This window comes from Xiphias gladius, chromosome 3, assembly GCF_016859285.1.
Source record: "Xiphias gladius isolate SHS-SW01 ecotype Sanya breed wild chromosome 3, ASM1685928v1, whole genome shotgun sequence".
NCBI lineage: Eukaryota > Metazoa > Chordata > Actinopteri > Istiophoriformes > Xiphiidae > Xiphias > Xiphias gladius.
This window is the reverse complement of record NC_053402.1, coordinates 4269031-4288422: the sequence shown is the minus strand read 5'-3', so window position 1 is coordinate 4288422 and position 19392 is coordinate 4269031. Positions and strand designations below refer to the sequence as shown.

General features: G+C 38.2%; 1 protein-coding gene and 1 long non-coding RNA gene across 3 annotated transcripts in view; both read left to right on the top strand.

Moving 5' to 3' along the window:
* Positions 1-331: 331 nt before the first annotated feature.
* Positions 332-11049, top strand: LOC120806054. 2 transcript variants are annotated; one of them, XR_005709632.1, is made up of 4 exons: positions 332-503; positions 8020-8067; positions 8201-9967; positions 10781-11049. It is a non-coding gene; the product is annotated as an uncharacterized LOC120806054 (long non-coding RNA). The 2 variants fall into 2 exon arrangements; XR_005709628.1 differs by lacking the exon at positions 332-503 and having other exon boundaries at positions 4888-8688; positions 9868-9967.
* Positions 11050-11836: 787 nt separating this feature from the next.
* The window catches only part of pdxdc1 (pyridoxal-dependent decarboxylase domain containing 1), a 43579-nt gene continuing 36023 nt past the window's right edge, over positions 11837-19392 (top strand). The window contains exons 1-3 of the mRNA XM_040116677.1: positions 11837-12069; positions 17806-17910; positions 18330-18398. Coding sequence (XP_039972611.1) covers positions 17834-17910; positions 18330-18398 — 146 coding nt within the window. The 5' untranslated portion in view covers positions 11837-12069; positions 17806-17833. The remainder of the gene's footprint in view (positions 12070-17805; positions 17911-18329; positions 18399-19392) is intronic.

The following is a 19392-nucleotide window of genomic DNA, read 5'->3' as shown; positions in this document are numbered from 1 at the left end:
GGGACTTTTGACAGTCAGCCAATCAAAACCTGCCAAACCATATACGTGTGAATATTCATGAGTTGTCCACGTTGTCCATATTATGAGGACACTGGCCCTGTCCTCATAATACAAAATGTCCACCCAGAGTGGTGTGTATTCAGATGAAATTGTAAACCACAAATACCAACACACACACACACACACACACACACACACACACACACACACACACACACACACACACACACACAGCGTGAAAACAGTACCAGCCATGCTGTCACAGCTGGTAATAATTAAACAATGCTATAGATGTACCTTACAGTTAAGTTCTAATGTGTTTCTGTGTTTCTGCAGCCAGACCGAGAGGGGTCTGCATGCTTCCACATAAGGATGCCTTCAGTGGAGGCTCCCAACTTGGGATAGCTATGAGGACAGGAAATTACATGTTTTTTGCCCCCCATTAATACCAAAGAAGAAGACGAGGCAGGCTCATGGTTGTTTTACCACACGTTGTGACAACGGTAAGTGTCATGTTATCAGTTTGCATAAATCTATACCACCATAACTACTGTATGTCAAACATCTAGTCAGGTTAACGGTGGCTAGCGTTAGCTCATTAAATTTTATGTTAGGTTTGGCTTTCATCCCTGGACAGCTATCCCTGGACCAGCTGTTTATAATTTTAGGTACCTGTGTTTAACACTGAAGCTGTGTTTTTACCAAGCCTGACCAAGTAACAATGTCCAAACGATCAGGGACATGGTGATCCGATACTTAGTATTGGTATCAGCCCGATACTGGCCAAAATCACTGGATTGGATATTGGAAAAAAAGTACAATCCGATACGATCCTAAACTATCACATAAATGCTTAATTAAATTTTGAGCAACTTGTCATAAAAAGCTGCGTTACGATTAACACAGATGAGCAGCATGTGTCACATGAACGTAATCCCAGAAGATCAGCAGTTTCCTAAGTACCAGTTTACCTGGCACCAACAGTCATGCCAGGGAGATCATGTTTTTTCCTCATTCTGATGTTTGGTGTGAACATTAACTGAAACTTCTGACCTGTATCTGTATGATTTTATGCATTGCGCTGCTGTCACATGCTTGGCTGATTGGATAATTGCATGAATAAGCAGGTGTACAGGTGTTCCACATAAAGTGCTTGGTGAGTGTATTACATTATTAGATGATTAACACTTATGTATCATTGCATAAGCAGCATTAGTTGTCAAGCAGTCTACTCTATATACAATCATACAACATAATACAATAATTAAAAATAATTTTAAAAAAATTAATAATATAATAATTTAAAAAAAATCTGTTATAAGTAAAATTCCTGAATTCAAAATCTTACTCAGGTATTAACAGCAAAATATACTTAAGTACTTAGGTATCAAAGTGGTTCCCAACCTGGGGGTTGTTGAGGAAAAAAACCTCTTGCTCTATGGTGAGGAACAAGAAATTACAGATGCCTTAATAACACTGAGCTCAAACTCAGATTTAAAGAATTTATTACAGAGTATTGAGTCAAATTAAAATGAACAACCAACAACAGTCAGCAAACAGAGTCAGAGTCTAACTATTCGGCCGAATAGGGTGCAGTCTGTCAGCCTGGAGGCTTCAAGAAACTGACACACTAGAGGTTGAAATCACGGCCCTTAAATGCAGAAAGTCCAGGCAGCTGTCACGTACACAAGTAGATGGTGGATGCATGTTGTGATGTAACTCGTACATAAACAGTTCAAACTCCATCCGCTGTTCTCTGATGCAGAGGCTCCAGTTTGTCTAAGACCAGTCATTGAGTACAGTACTATTTACTTAAACAGTTCATTGAAACATACACACATGCACTCTGTCTGGTCAGAGAGAACATCTTACATAATTATCACACAATTAAATACAATTTAATACACCAAATCAGAATAATAGATTAAGAAAACATGATTTCCCTTACAGGGGTCAGGCTGATGAGAAGATTAATGGGAAAGGAAGAAAGAAAAAAAAAAAGTTCTGCTACATACATCTGTATATTTTCTCTAATCTTTACCTAATCTTTTCTGTCTAAAGTAGCATAAAATGAAAATATTCAAGTAAAGTACAAGTCAAAATTATATTTTAAGTACAGCACTTGAATAAATGTAATTAGTTACTTCCCGCCAATGCTTTCCAGGGAAATATCCTATGTATTTACAGGCTTATATCAGTTTCTTACCAGGAATCTATGGGACCCATAAAATAAAGTCTTCCCAGGCAGTTAGGTGAATCCAGATACCAAACAGCAATATCTGCCAGATTTGAAAGCTTCATAACTTTTAATAGGAGTTGCCAGAGTATTCCACTTGTTGCAATGGACACATGACCACCCATGGGAGCAGCAAACTGAGGATTTTTGCCAACTCCTCCATCCCCAATGCTAATGAGGAGGAGGTACTGACCACTGTTATGCAGCCACTTCTTTTTTCCTTCTTTCTTATTTCACACTCCTTAGCTGACACTGGTCAATGGCAAAGAAAAACTCCACAGAGAAGTGGCTGATTAAAAAAATGAACTGCACCCAACTGTGCTGCCTCCTGCACTCTTTGGTTTTTGTAATATGTAATATAAAATTGTAACACGATTGCAGCCCTTTTATTTGTACAGTTTTAATTGTTATGGTTATAATACACAGCTAAATTAGACATTAACACACATTAGCCTCAAAATGAACTTTAACTTTTTTTGGGAAGGTTTCCAACTTTTAGAGCTGAGGTTGTTGTAAGATTACACAACCTAATATAGTGTGTGTTTGCTTGTCTTACAACATATTATCAGAGCAGCTGTATCCAGTAGATCATTGACTGACTTGTTTATTAAGAGTCAGCTGCTGGGCTGGGACACTTGGCATGTTCAACAATGAACACATTTATGATTTTGTGTTTGGGTTAGAACCAGCTCTCAGACAGACAGATTAATATTTTTGTAGTGGCTTTTCTTTGGAATTTGGATTTGGTTGCTCTGGTGAACTCAGAGAAAACTCATTTAAAAAGATCAAGTCATCCATAACTAAGCCATTATACTTTTAAAGGGAGACAATTAGAAAAATTACTGAAGTCATTCTGGCTTTATGTGCTCTGTGTAGCCGTAGCTGTTTCTGTATTTAGAAGTTTGGAAGGTGCTACATAGGTTGTGGTGTAAATGATTGGCTTTCTCAGAAAGGTGATTTTGGGTGAGACTACTCACAGCCATATCGCATTATTAAAAAACTCCAAAATAGAATAAGTAAGTAAAAATCCTGCACCAAAAATTGATGTAAAAGTACATATTATTAGCAAAATGTACTAGTATCAAAAGTACTGAAAATTAAAGTACTCATAATGCAGTGACTGACCCTAGTGACTGTTTATTACATCATTGTATTATTATTACAGATGCTTCAATGTGTTAGTTTATTGATGTAGTTAGGCAATTTAATCTATAACAATGCTGTACATTTTATAAACTCACAATATATTTTGTATGTAATCTTAATCAGTAAAGATCTAGTAATTTGTCAAATAAATGTTGTGAAATAAAAAGCAAATATCTCCCTCTGAATTGTAATGGAGAAGACACTGAATAATAAGTATTCAGACCCCTTCACTTTTTTTTCAAAGCCTAAAATTGTTCTTTTTTTTCTCATGATGCCCCATAATGAGTGAAAGAGTGAAAAAAAGAATTTTAGAAATTTCTGCTAATTTACTGAAAAGGAAAAACTGAAATATCTCATTGACATAAATATTCAGACCCCTTACTCAGTACTTAGTTGAAGCATCTTTGGCAACAGCGGGTCTTCTTGGGTTTGTCACGACAAGCTTTGCACACCTGGATTTGGGGACTTTCTGCCATTCTTATCTGCAGATCTTCTCAAGCTCATCGGTGAACAGCCATTTTTAAAGTCTTTCCAGAGATGTTCAAATGGGTTCAAGTCAGGACTCTGGCTCGGCTACTCAAGGACATTTACAGAGTTGTCCCTAAGGCACTCCTCTGTTGTCTTGGCAGTGTGCTTATTGTCATTGTTCAGTTGGAAAGTGGACCTTCAGCCCAGTCTGAGGTCTGAGGTCCTGGACCAGGTTTTCATTAAGGATATCGCTTTACTTTGCTCCATTCAGCTTCCCTCAATCCTGACCAGTCTCCCTATCCTTGGAGCTGAAAAACTCCCACACAGGATGACGCTGCCATCACCATGCTTCAAAGCTGGGATGGTAATGGGCAGGTCATTAGTGGTGCCCGGTGCCCCAGAGAATCTTGCTTCTCACAGTCCGTTAATTGCTCGCTTTTGCAAACTCCAAGTGGACTTTCATATATCTTTCACTGACGAGAGGCTTCCATCTAGCCACTCTGGCATAAAGCCCAGATCCAAGGAGTGCTGCAGTGATGGTTGTCCTTCTAGAAGTTTGTCATATCTCCACACGTGATTTCTGGAGCTCAGTCAGAGTAACCATCGGGTTCTTGGTCACCTCTCTTACCAAGGCCCTTTTCCCCCAGTTGCTCAGTTTTGCCGGGCGGCCGGTTCTAGGAAGAATCCTGGTTGTTCCACACTTTCTCATTAAATAAGAGAGACAAATCTGTCTCTTAGCTCTGCAGGCAGTTCCTTGAACTTCATGGCTTAGTTTTTGCTCTGATATGCGTTCTGAAGTTTGAGACCTCATATAGACAGGTGTGTGCCTTTCCGAATCATGTCCAATCAATTGAATCTACCAAAGATGGACTCCAGTCAAGGGGTAAAAATATCTCAAAGATGATCAAGACAAATGGGAGTCACCTGAACTAAATTTAAAGTGTCATAGTAAAGGGTCTGAATATGTATGTCAATGTGATATTTCAGTTTTTCCTTTTTAATAAATTTGCAAAAATTCTAAAATTTTGTTTTCGCTTTGTCATTATGGGGTATTGAGTGTAGACAGATGAGGGGAAAAAGAGGACTTAAACAATTTTAGAATAAGGCTACAACATCACCAACAAAATGTAAAAAAGTGAACGGGTCTGAATACTTTCTGAATGCACTGTATATATAGTACATTTCTACTATGTGTTCATACATCCCACTATTTATATTGAGCATCGTGGGGACACAAATTTCCCACATGATGAAAGAAGTTCAATCTTATCTTAAGTCACCTTACTTAGAAATATGCAGCATGTAAATTTTGATAAGCCAGGACCTCTACCAGAGAGGGAGAAAAGACAAGTAATAATGCAGAAGCTATGCTTACCGTTTGAGATGATACTGTGCTTAAGTGATATATATTCTCAAATTAAAAATGCAATTAATCAAATCACTGGTGCAAAAAAACCCTGATATTTTTTGACATAGGTGTTACTTCAGCATTGTTTGGGGGCCAACAGACCCCACTGATGTATGTGTTAAAATAATAATGCTAACTAAAACATCTTCTAACCTCATTAAAACCCAAAATTTAGAAAAATAAAGTATATACCCCCTTTCTGTGACACAAACTGGGCTGTCACATTTGATTAAAGTGATAAAAGGATTGATCACTGTGATTGTCATTACACCAAATACGGAAATATTTCATATTTTATTGTATGCATGATCATTTTGGGAGAATGTACTTTGTGGTGCTGTTGAACTGTACTGTGTCACATTAACAGGTGTTTCTATTATTTTGTCTACCCCACCGATATTAATTATGGTAGGGGATGGCTCTACACTCGCAATATCAACGACGCCAAGTATAGCAAACCAAAAATTCGCATGGCCTACACTACACTTCATTACTACAGCACAGTAAAGCATTTTGTCTTCATTACGGGTAAAAAGCCTGTAACGACTATCACCGTGGAACTTTTAGTACAATTACTATTCATAGGCTGTAAGGTCAAGTACCATCTTAGAAAAGTTCATTTTGGAAACATCTACTGGTCAGGTTGGACACAGTGTAGGTCAAAGAGAAGAGGATGAATCAAAAGTTCTCCATCCGACAACCAACAAGATCCTCTGCCACACGGAGAGGAAGAAAGTCCCTGAGTGTTTTACAAAGATTGGAGTGGGCTGAGACTAGTGTGGACTTAGAGATGGTCACCACCTTCCTTGAAAAGGTCAAGATAGGCATTTGTTTTTCCATTCCATTAGCTATACCCCTTATCCTTTTGCGGGTCACGGGGGTGGGTGGAGCCAATCCCAGCTGACATTGGGAAAGAGGCGGGGTACACCCTGGACAGGTCAAAACTCTATCACAGGACTGACTTGTGATAGACACCTACGGGCAATTTAGAGTTGCCAATTAACCTAACCTGCATGTCTTTTTGACTGTGGGAGAAGTGGGAGGAGAACATACAGGTCCACACTGAAAGGCCCTGTGAGGCAACAATGCTAACAACTGCAACACCTTGCCATCCATCCTTTGTTCTTGTTGAATATTATTTTGAATATATAACAGTTCCTGCTACTTTCACTGATAAAGTGTAATTGATGCAATTACAAAACAGGAAAACGAACTGGGAGAGTAGTGTTTGCTATGATTCCCAAAGCTGGCAGAACTTTACAGAAGTGAAGTTTAGATATCCCAAGTAACGTTTTGAAAATTTTGTTTCATGTGAACAGAATTACAACATATTGTTTTGTATACTTTAATTTGGGGAGATATTTGTTTATTCTGCAGGATCCCCATTAGCTTCTGAAATGGCCACATATTAAAATGTCCAAATAAAACATTAATACAATAAAATATAAATCGGATAAAATGTGTTTGGTGAATTTCTCAGTGCAATTAGACATTAATCACCAAAGAAATATATCCTATATTGTGTTTAAAGGTTTTGAACCACAATTTTAATCATGATTTACATAACTAACAGTGTAACAAGTGTTGGAAGCCAAGGTTTAAAACAGAAATTGTTAATTTCAGTGGCTATAATGACAACTCCTGCAGACAAATTTTTGCTGTAGTAGTTTTCTGTTAATACTGTGAGTCGGCAGACCAACAACTGCATTATTTTATGTGATTTTATTAATATAGAAACAAACAAGTTTGTGACCATGTTGTTAAAAACAGTAGGTGAACCCATACACAGGACACAGACTCAGAGCTCAAATGCCCAACAGAAAGTTTATTACCTTATCTCGGGAAAAAAAGGTTGAAGGGGAATGAGGGTTCTGGTAATAGGATGCAGGGAGTGGGGGGAGCAGGCGCCCAGCAGGGAACAGTTGAGTGGGGAATGGAGAAAGGGTAGTGAGTGGGGCTGGATGACTGACTTGGCAAGCTGGGGAATGAGCTGGGGAATGGGCAGGCAGTTGAGCTGAGAGAGGAGTGAAGGCGAGGTGGAGAACGGGGCTAGATATCTGGCTGGCAGGGTAATGAGCATGGAAGCAAGCAGGTGAGATGGTGGGTTATGGAGGATAGAGACTGTTGAAGCAAAGCTGGTTTGTTGATAGCATGGCAGGCAGATATGTGAGCGGGCAAGCTGGCAGGCATGCAGTGATCCTGAGTGCAAGGATACAATAACTAGCACAGAGCAAAACACGGAGGGAATAACTTAGAACGTACCTAAGCAGCCAAACTGACAAACACAGTTGAATTAATAGAAAATATCACAACTTGAATTGTAATATTTGTCAAATTAAATTGCAATTCGATATTTGTTTTCATAGAATTTAAAAAATGTGGTGTAAGTGTCTAGGCACAATAACAGAGTGTTGGCCAAGATATCCTTGCCTGCTTTTAAAGGATAGGTTTACTTTACTTGTTGTCAAAAAATCCCATTAAAAAACAAAAAACAAAATGTGTTAATCCATGTCTCAGTACTTTCTGACTGAAATAATTTATTTTTTAAAAATGGCTCAGTAATTTACTAAAACAGCTGGTTACTGTACTTTTAATCAAACATACTGGAGGAAATAATGCATTGCTCACTGACATTGTTTTCGGACAACAATGGAGTTCTAATGCAATTAATATTACACTCCAGTTTGGTATTTACAGAGAGATAAAAGTGTTCGAAAAAGATTCCTGATTTGGCTGGATTAATTAACTAAGACTGCTACAGGAAGAAGACTTCAGAGACATAGAGGAGACAGCTGGAGGATGGCAACCAGTAAGATCACCCTATAAACACTGAAAACAGCCTTTATCACTTTATTTCTTCAATTCTTTATTGTCTCCCCATTGGTGCTGTGATGTTTTAAACATGCTAATCTTCTCTTCTGCTCTCTTCTCTTCTGCTGTAGCAAATTTAGAGTGGCAGAAACGAGGCAATATGGCTCTGAACATTTGGATGTTTTCTGGGAGGAAAAGCACAAAAAAAGCACTAAGAATTAAAGAGGGAGAACTCTTTGAAAAATGATCAGCTGAACACACCAGGTTGCCATGTCTGTGTGAAAAAACCCAGCACAATGGCTAATCAAAACCAGCCCAAAAACCAGCCCAATACCAGAACTCAAAATATGCCTTTTCCAAACCATATACACAATTTTTAAAGTCCAACAGCATTATTATCATCGCCAAATGACTGTAATATCTATAAAGTAACACCATAAATGTTGTGTGCCAGCATTAAAAGCATTTTTCCTAAACAGTTCTTTCACCTAGGTCCTAAAATGGCCTTGTGTAATTAGATACCCGGACCTGGCAATCTTGGTTGTCTTGCTTTCTTTCTCTAGCAGAGTTGGGATCGAGAGGCTGGTGCCAGGCAGCGGAGAGCATGACAGCACATTGTGTGGGTGTATTTGTGTGTTTGCACATGGTGTGTTGGCGTGTGTGTACATGCTGATCTGGAGTCATTTTGTTAAGATTTGGGTATAAATAAATTATTTCATTTAAAATATGGATTTTTTCTTGGTAGATATTATTCATGTAATTTGCATGCAAAATAGGTCCACACAACCAGCGGACAAAAAAATTAATCCTGTGGCAACACTTAAAAAATAGCCCAATTAGAAAAGGGAAACCGTGGGCCTGACAACTCTGCATACTCACCCCGATACAAGAACAATATATATGTTACACTGTGATTCAAAGCTGACCTCTATACAAGTTGATTCACTTCTTGTAGTCATGCTAGCTAATATCTTTGTGCTCAGTGCTAATTAGCAAATGTTAGCATGCTATTTTGTCAAACTGAGATTGTGAACATGGTAAGCATTCTTCCTGCTCTTAATATTAGCATTTTAGAATTTTCACTATGAAAATCTTGGTCAATTTACTACTGAACAACTAATTTACAACTGAACAACTAATTGATTAATCAAAAAAATAATCAACAGATAATGAAAGTAACTGTTAGTTGCCACCCCCAATTTAATATGGCCAACCTGGAAGTTTTTTTATAAGATGTCTGATGGTGGTCAAGTTCATAGATGTACAACTGGATATTGACATATATTATGATTCGGTTTCTATTTAGAAAGTCCTGATTCAGTTTATTTTGATTTAATTTAATTTCATGTGATTCTTGGGGATCAAATCACATCAGATAAATACTAAGATTGCCTTTGTCTGCTAGCCAGTTTTTCGTTCCATAGATAAGCAACACTATTGTTTTCTTTTGAATATAAAATTACTTAAAATTATATAGTCTAAATTGTGAATGGTTTCCAATTTTTGTTAAATTGTGGCCGCTTGGTGTATGTTGAAATGACCCGATTTCCAAAATGTAGACATTTTACACGTGCAGCCCTAACTGTACCATTTATCACAAGTGGCCTAGTCATAATATTTAGCATAATGTAAATATTTTTGCTAAAAATCGTGCAGATGCAAAAATCAGTCTTTTAATATTGCATCATTCAATGGAAAATTCCATTTAATCTGTTAAGAAAGTGTATTTTTTCCTCAGCAGTGGATCTGTTGGGTAAAATGTTTTCATGAAATGTTATAAAGCTTGTCTCTTTTTCAGTGCCAGAGAGTTCTTCCACTGAACCAACCCTCTCCACCAACTTTGCCCCTGCCTGCCTCCAGCCCAGTGGACACAGAAAGATGAGAAGACTGAATATTATGTAAATATTATGAAGGGAGAACAGCTGTTTGCATGTTCTCCCCGACATCTGCATGGGTTTTCCCTAGGTTTCTAGGTTCTAGGTTCTAGGTTTCCCTGGTTTCCTCCCACATCCCAAAAAACATGCACATCAATTGGTGACTCTAAATTTTAATAAATGTTCTTAACTACATTTTTTGTCATCTCCAAATAGTTTCTTCCACCCCTCACAGTATCTGTTGTCTCTTCTCACTCTGTGTGAATCCATGAGATAGTGGCCTGTTGTATGTATGTGTTACACTGCAGATACAGTACAGATAATTGATTCACTATTTGTGTGTTTGTTGCTCATCAAACCATGTTTTGTTGTTCAATGTTTTAGTTATTTGGTGAGTTGTATTTTCTGTCTTGCATGTTTTGTGCAAATTCCTTGTCCTTCCCTCTGTTGGTGGTTAATGTATTGATTGTCTTATCCTGGTAACATTCAGTATATTACCCTCACCTAGACTAGATTCATTGTATTTAACAGTTTTTTGAGCCAATGCTGACAGATGAGGTGGTGATAGGCCAATGGCGTTAACAGATGACAGCATGGAGACAGGCCTCGTAACAGATGCAGAGGCAGGAAGAAACTTAAGAATCGTCTATGCCAACGAACCAGTGGAGCTGAGAGTGCTACAGGCTTGACGACAGAGACCCCAGGCAGAGCTTTCAGCTCTGTCTGGCTGCGTGTGTAGCTGCCTCTGTGGTGAAGGGCACTCTGTCAGGGGATAGGCTGGGCTGGGCAACGAGGCACTGTATACTTGATAATTGCGGTTTGTTTGTTGTTCCCTAGGTGTCCTCGTCAGCAAACAGAGTGACGTGAGGATCAGAGAGCCAGTGGCATGAATCTGGCCAGGTGGATGCAAGAGACAAGAGCCATGTTTGACATTTAAATATCCCTCTTCCTGTTTTACTTTGACTCTTCAGATTCCCTCTGCTTTCTGGATTTGTCATTGCCTTGTTTTAGTGGAGTTTTAGTAACTTGTGGAGCAATAATTTATTTTCGCATTTTAATTATCCCTCGGAACTATTGTAACTAATCTCTGCAACAGCCTTTGTAATAAATGTTTTTAACCAGATGACAGATTACGTTGTACTTGTGTGCCATGCTGCTCTTCATTCAGTTTTAAAAAGAACGTGTGCTAGCTGGGAGGTCCTTGAATTAGACTTTAAAGAAGGTTATTTTTAATAATATTAATATATAATACTTTAAATCTTAATAAAATCAAGATACATCTTCAGTTTTTCTGCAGAAAACTATGCAAATTTACTGAAGTTGAATTTCATGTGACTGGTTTATTAAAAGAAAAACTCAACAACTGTACTATTTTATGTTAATGTCAATGTGGAAACATAACATATACAACATAAATTGCAACATTGGTAAAAGCAGTTGCAATCAAATAATTTCCTAAAATCTTTCAGCCCAAAATGACAGAAACAGTATGACTTTGTCCACTGCGAAAGTCAAAAAATTACATTTGAAATATCATAGTGAAATGGCATATTTTAATCAGGGAGAATGTAAAATGTAGAAGCTGAAGTGTCAGTGAATGCCTCACACATGGACAAGTCTACCAATGCAGGAAAGGTGTAGGACACGCCTAAACATTTTTCCTGCAGTAAGTTGTGGATGGTTTTAAACAAAAACAAAAATGCTCACTCCCTTTAAGTTTATTTATACACTGATGCTATTTCTCAGTCTCATAATAAGAAAGTTGATCTCTTCTCTCAGACTCGGGTTTTTAATAGCCTAACATATCTTATATTTTTGTTGTTATGATTCCGTGTACAACAAAATAAATTAACAAATTACAATAATCCACTGTCATCAACAGTTACCTGACTGGCCAGTTCTGTGGTAAAGCGTGACGTCGGCACTGCCAGCGTGGAACGCACGTCGCGCACGAGTCCAGGAAGTAAATTGTCCGGTTCATTCTACGGGATACAGACAGAAGTGTGAGCAGTGAATACGTGTCAAAGTCAAATATTTCAGTACGCTTTCTCGAAGGGCCATCGCGGCGTTTCCTTGCCACGGATTTTCGGCATCTTCTGTTCGGCTTTCAGCCGTGAGCAGTGAAGGTAAGAGCAGCGAGGGAGAGCTCGGTCTGCTGTGTGAAGCTGTGTGTCTGTTGCTAGCTAGCAGACCGTGTCCTGCTCTTCTCTGCGGGTGTGGAAGCTCTGTGAAACGTGTATTTTGTTGCAGCTGCTCTCGCCTCATCACTAATTTTTCAGCTGAAAGAAAGACAACCGCTGACACTGCGGTTCTGCCAAGCGAGGAGGAGACATCAGCCTAATCGATTGCCGCTTATTCAACTCTCAGAGGATCCTCCTCCGTTGGCAGGAGAGCAGCAGTGCACCTGCTACAGCCACGTCCATGGAGATATGAAGCCTATATCAGATGTAAACATAAAATACTCACTGTGTTAATGTTACTAAAGATAACCGATAGCTTACTAAAAACTTAATGCCTTTTATTGTTGGTCTAAAAGGGATAAAGAGACCCTGATAATAATTTAATCCAACTTAATTTGTATACTAATCAGGTTTGCAAACAAGTAAAAATAAAACATAAAAAAAAATATATGTACTTGAATATACACACATATAGAGCACAGTGGACTTTAGATGTTTAGATTCTTATCTAAGAGTTGTATCTTCTTACAACTCATTTAAGTGCAAAAGAAGAAAGTCGATATAAAGATTGGGGAGGAAAACAAAAAGGCAAGATCTAGCATGTAACTACTCCCTTTCATAATCCCGGTCAGCCAGAGTTTTTCCTTTTCGATCTGGTTTGCGTGTAAGAACATAAAGTCATCAACGTGGGCTGGATGAAGGCTCGCCTGCTCTTGTGTAATGGTATTCCCAGCCAGAGAAAAAAATCCTCTCATCCACTGGTGGCTGGGACCAAGCCACCAGCACAGCACTATACACAAGCCAAGTAGCTTGTGCATAGCTTGGTCAAATGGGGAGATCTGTCGTGGTTGTAGGTCCACCACTGCAGCAGGTACTCCATGGTGGGAATATGTGGTGTTAATAAATATCCCACTGTGATGCTCTCATGGCAAGTGACTTCTGGATGCTTGGTTTGGTGACTGTTTCATCTGTGAGTGGAGATTGCACCGTGACCCTTTGCTCAAAATGCTGCTGGAGCATGACAACTGTGGAAGTCCACCAGACCGGACGGTCAGTCCGGAGTTTGTTGATCCAGATGCCAAGTTATTCCTGCCTTTTCCACAGGGTGCAAGTGGTCACTGCTGAGTGATGAAAGTGGCTGACAACTCTCCTTGCTGCATCAGTAGCCCTAAAACATCAGATAAGACTAAATCAATCTTTATTGCCAGCTGTCGAGTGTGCCCAGTGCATCCCAGATCTTTGGGAATAATTTCAAGTAGATCCGTGGGTATGGTACTTGCATTATCATGGACTGTTCAAAACACCAGTATGCTGTATTCCTTGATTGTGTCAGACAGATGATCTGCAATGTTGGCAGGAGTATGTCTCTCTGGCATCATAGATGTATTGTAGGATGGGACATTGAAGCCAGGTTCAACAAAATTCAGTATTTCTCTGATGCCTTCTCCATGTAGGGCAGCTAAATGTCTAACATCTTTGACAATGTAATTCACTGGCAAATTGGTGATTTGCAGCCATCTTTGCTCTGTTGCGACAAGTCATTGGTGAAGTCGCTAACTGACTGCTGTCAAGAGGATTTGGATCCTTCCTCAACTAGCATTAGTGGATGCCTTTTCAGGTGAGTATGCATGGCAATTGTACTTTTGTTGCATTTCAGGACGGACTTGAATATTTTGCAAGTGACAGTAGTAAAGGTTTCATCATTAGTGAAGTATTTCCAAACAGTTGATGCACCACTGTTCGCCTGTTTTCTTCTCTGAGGCGTCCGTGTTGTTAGTGTCATAATCATTGGATCAGCGAGTAGTCGACTTCAAGCTTAAAGTGTCATGGCAGAGCAATAAAAATGACAAGTCGACTACTCTGGGGAACCCCTGGTGTTTATATATTTTTAATGTCTATATTTTAATACTTACTTTATTATTATACAGTGAGGTCCAAAAGTCTGACACCACTTTCCCAAAGATACTGCTCTCACTATATATATATTTATGGTCAAGGACCATAATTATATTTTATATTTGACTCTAGGGCTCCAAATAATGATTGTCAATATCGATTAATCTGCCGATTTATTTTCTCCATAAATCTATCATTTGTTTTGAAAATTAAATGTCATAAAATAGTGAAAATTCCTGTTGTAATTTCCCACAGCCCAAGAAGCCATCCTCAGATGTCTTGTTTGACTGACTAACAGTCCAAAACCCAAAGATATTCAGTTTACTGTGATGTATGACAAAGGAAAGCATCACATCCTCTCATTTGAGAAGCTGGAACCAGTAACTGTTTGGCCTTGTTGCTTCAAAAATAACTAAAACAATTTTTCAATTATCAAAATAGTTGCAGATTAATTTTCTCTCAACTGACTAATCCATTAAGCGACTAATCGTTGCAGTTTAGGGTTTCACTTTTTATCTAGGAATAGCTGGTAGATAAATAAAATCAGAAAATTTAAGTTAAACTGTATATCACGCCTTAAGGACAATCACTAAGTAGCTCAACCAGTCAAGTTTTAAGTGATAGGCAATACTTTATAAAACTATGTGTTGATGGTCTCTGTGCTCCGGCTTTCCAAAGTAAACACACGTTGAATGTGTTTCCAAATGAAGTGTCCACACCCATTTGAATGCTACACTGTATCCTATCCTTGAAACCTGAAATTACAGCCTATTAAGTATAGAGAAATGTCCAGCTTTTTTTGGGCACTGGAATGGATGAGATAAAGTCTGTAATTATGATAAAATGTTCACTAAAGATGTACAAAGTGAATCCCATATTTGGCATGTGTTGAAGTCAAATTAGACGGATTGATTGATTGACTGATGTTGGCAGATGAAGAGTGAGAGAATCACTAAAGTTATTACAAATTATCCTGACAGTGAAATGAATGTCTGTACCAAATATTGTGCCAATCCATCTAGTAGAGTTTGAGATACAGTATTTCAGTTTGGATATGGCCATGCTGCTGTCATAGCTTAAAAGCACTGTCCTGTCACTGTAGCCCAGTTCTGCCTGGCAGCAGTGCTTCTGGTTTTGCTTGATGCTCATAAAACACATAGCAGATCATGTTTTGGAGCTATTGATGCCTAATGGTTAGTGTAGGCACAGGTTTGGAGGTGGGGGCGGGATCCTGGGAGGATAGTTTGAAGCTCCCAGCAAAGTACATAACCGGCAAATGAAGAATGTGCCTGTGTTCACCCTCCCTAAGGCAACACTGGGAGCAGGACTTAATTTCTGCCAGATCCTGCTGGAACAGGATCCAGGACTTCCCAGACTGGGACCAGCACCTATTTAATTGGATCCGGCACCTCCTTTGTCGCTATCACAATCTGTAAATAAATTTTGTGCAATATAGCTGTTGTTTCAGAACCACGGACAGTGCTGTTTGTTGTGTGTAGGTGCCATGCTGTGATAGTAGCCTGCTTAAAGGGAACAGAAGAGATCGATTGTCAGATGGGCAGAACATATGACTTAGTTCAGTTTCGTAGCCTGCTGGCTTTTTGTGGTCGTAAATAGAATTTTCGGCCCTAATTTTCGGCTCCTCATTAAAGTCTCAGACACATAAGCACTTGGACATTGAAATTTTTTCCAATGTGCTAAAACAGTACTGTGCAAAGTTTTACTGTTCACTAACAGTAGAGTGAGGATGTTTTCAAAAATGATTCCATAGTTTTTTTATTCATAATTAACTTCATACAAAGTGCAGTAAATAGAAAAAAACTAAATCAAGTAAATTTTTGCTGTGACCACCTTTTAGTCATACAATGATGTGAATAATGAGGACAAGGGCTCGTCTTTTATAAAACAACGAAAAGTGGACTTAAAAAATAATAAGCCTTCACTTTTACTCCTACTTACACAAAAAATCCTCTAAAATTTAAGACAGCTCTAGAGGTCTCCATTTGAGCAAGTTTACTATTATTTCACAATAATTGTGATGCTACATTTATGAACTCTTCTGTATTTACCTTTGTATCAAGAGCCTTGAAGAGATTTTTTTCAGCCTACTCTGAGTATTTAAGTAGTCTGCTGCTGCATGTCTGTTCTTATTTTATCCCAAATACAGTTAAGTCCGGTTAAGTATTTTGGAAAGTGACACAATTTTTGTAATTTTGCCTCTGGACACCACCACAGTGGATTTGAAAGGAAGCCATCAAGATTTGATTTAAGTGTAGACTTTCAGCTTTGATTCAAGGGGTTTAACAAAAATATTGCATTAACCAATTAGGAATGACAGCCATTTTTATATATAGTCCCTCATTTTTAGAGGCTCAAAATCAGTTGGATACACCATGAAACAAAATTTCTGATAAGGATAAATCAGACGAGGAATGAGCAGGTAATTTTATGTTGAAAAAGGCCACGATCTACTCCTCCTGACAGAAATGGCTCACGCAGTTTGCGTGGCTGAGATTTTGCAAAGGAAGGAACGCCATGTATGGTATGTACTGCTCTTGCTGTGGCCAAACATTTGCCAGGAAAAACTAAGTTTGTCAACTTGACTGCAAGCTTTTAACATGAAACACTCGTAAAGCACAATGACAGCATGAAGCCTAAACTATGCATGGACATGCACTGATGGAATTGCAGCACATTTGCTGTAATGACAGTAATGTACTGACCAAATACCTAATGTTTACATTTGTAAATTTATTAATTAGTGTCTATGTTTAATAGATTGCTATTAAACATAGACACTATTAATTGTCACTATTTTATTTAATGATAGTTTTTCCCTTAAAGCACTATTTCACTTTGTGACTCTTTCCTTTAAAATAAAACAGCACAATGATATTTCTGTAAATTTTGTGCTGGTGCTTCGTAAAATTTTCAGGAGGAGGTGTTACCAGTGGTTTCCACCGTGTGGTAAACCCTCTGTATTTACATTCATGAAGGCGTCCCTCTATTGTAGACTTTGACAATGATGCACCTACCTCCTTGAGAGTGTTCTTCACCTGGCTATATGTTCTGAAGAGGTTTTTCTTCACCAAGGAAACAATTCTGCGATCATCCACTTCAGTTGTCTTCTGTGGTTGTCCAGGCCTTTTGGTGTTGCTGAGATCGCCAGTGAATTTCTTCTTTTTAAGAATGTACCAAATTGTTGATTTGGCTAATCCTAAAGTTTCTGCCATTTGTCTGATAGGCTTTTTTTTTTTTTTTTTTTAAAGCCTAATGATGGCCTCCTTCATTTGCATCGACACATCTTTGGACTGCATATTAAGAGTTCCCATGAACAGCTACCAAATGCAAATTCAACATTTGGAATAAACTCCAGACCTTTTTATCTGCTTCATTTGTCATGAAATAACGAGGAAACAGGCCACACTTGGCCATGAAAGCTATTGTAAAGTCAATTGTCGAATTACTTTTGAGCCTCTGAAAATGAGGGACTATGTATAAAAATGGCTGTAATTCCTAAATAGTTAATGCAATATTTTTGTAAATGTTTTGCTAGTTAATGACCTGTATAAGAACTTTAACAACATTTTACCTGTGGGAAATGTATTTTACCATTGTAGACACACATTTTAAATTTTTAAAATTTAAAATGTGTCTTTGTGTCTAAATGTGTATATGCGTATTCACAGTGTAAATTCTGTATTATACACATAACTAAGTGTTGCAGCCGTTGTAATGATTGATTATAAAATGATTGTCTGAATATTCTGTTAAACTCTCTCCCAGCACACACACACCTATACATTGACCTTTGATGATGTTGGACTCCGCGCTGGCTCAAGTGGGCAAAAATCTGAGTGAAGCCATGAGGCTCCTGGGGGATGGACAGAGGTAAGATTAAAGACTATTGTCCTTATTCTTGTAATTAGAAAAACAGTCATCAAATCTTACAGCAGGGAAATGACCAAAAGTTACATTAATGGCTTTCTGATGATCCTGTGGTTTCAATGAAGTTGGGAGGATTGTTAAACCTTTGACTTGGACTTCTGTTTCAGACACTTTATACATTCTAGCTCTGTTACTCGAAAGTCTCTCCCTTCTCCCTCTCCAGACACTAGTGCTCTTTGAGATAATGGACTTACAACTTTTCACAAAGAAGTAACACAGAGCAAACTTGGAAAATATGTAAAGCAGCTATATGTCCATTTAAGTCTGAATGTCCAGCTGAGGAGCAAATGAATGCAAGATTATGTTATATACCACATCATCATATTTAGACATTTGTGTTTTTGTGGTGTCCATCTGTTTAGAGAGCTGGAGACAGGAACAGAGAGGCAGTATTTCATCAGAACCAGCATCCCTGGACCCCTGCAGGGAGAGTAAGAGAGACACACAAACACACTCACTTTTCAGTCCAGGTTGGAGTGTAAAGTTTCACGTTATCCAATAACGATTATTCACAGCAGTTCTGTAGATCTCCGAAGTGATTCTGATCCACTTGGTAATATGAGAAAACTGGACCCTAACAGTATTGCATAAAGGAAGCATTTTTTTTTGTGAAAATCCTGACCTGAGTAAACCAGTCAAACTAATCCAAGAGTAATCTGTTCCATAAAGAGCTAAGGTTTTCAAACTAATCAAAGCCTGGTTTGAAACAGTTAAGAAAAATATGCATTTGTGACCTTAGAGACTTAAAGAATATTGAAGTATCATAAAGGACCCAACCCAATTAATTAGAATAATTAAATTAATTATTGATTTAAATTAAAAGTAAGTGAGTCAAAATGTATCTCTCTGCAGCTGTAGACTCAACATCAGCAACTTCTCTGCTGCTGGTGCGTCTGATTTGGCTGCTTTTCTTCTGTTCCATTCTCCCACGGTTTATTATGACTGTTTCATCTGACCTTTGTGCCTACACTGTAACGAATGTGACCTGAAATGTAGCGAAGTACAACACTTTAACAAAATACTTAAGTAACAATAAATTATTGTTCTTTAAAAAAAATACACTGGAAACCAATTATAGTGATCAAAACCATTCCAATTCAAAGTGATTACTATAAGCTGATGATTATCATAACCGATTTTTTTTTTCTTTTTCTTTGTAACTCATGCAGATTAACATCTATTTGACATTCATATATTTAGTACATGAATATAAAGTAATAAAACAGTCAGCTTTGCTATTTACTGATTTAAAAATAAAATTGTCTAGTCTATTTTAAATGGTCAGGGTGAAAAAATTACACTCCAATCACATAACATACCTGCTGCTGTGAGAGAGCGGGGACCATAATTATGCACTGTAAAAGTCCCAAAATGTGAGCATAACAGGAATGGAAGGGCAAAATAAGTCACTGAGCCACGGTGGTG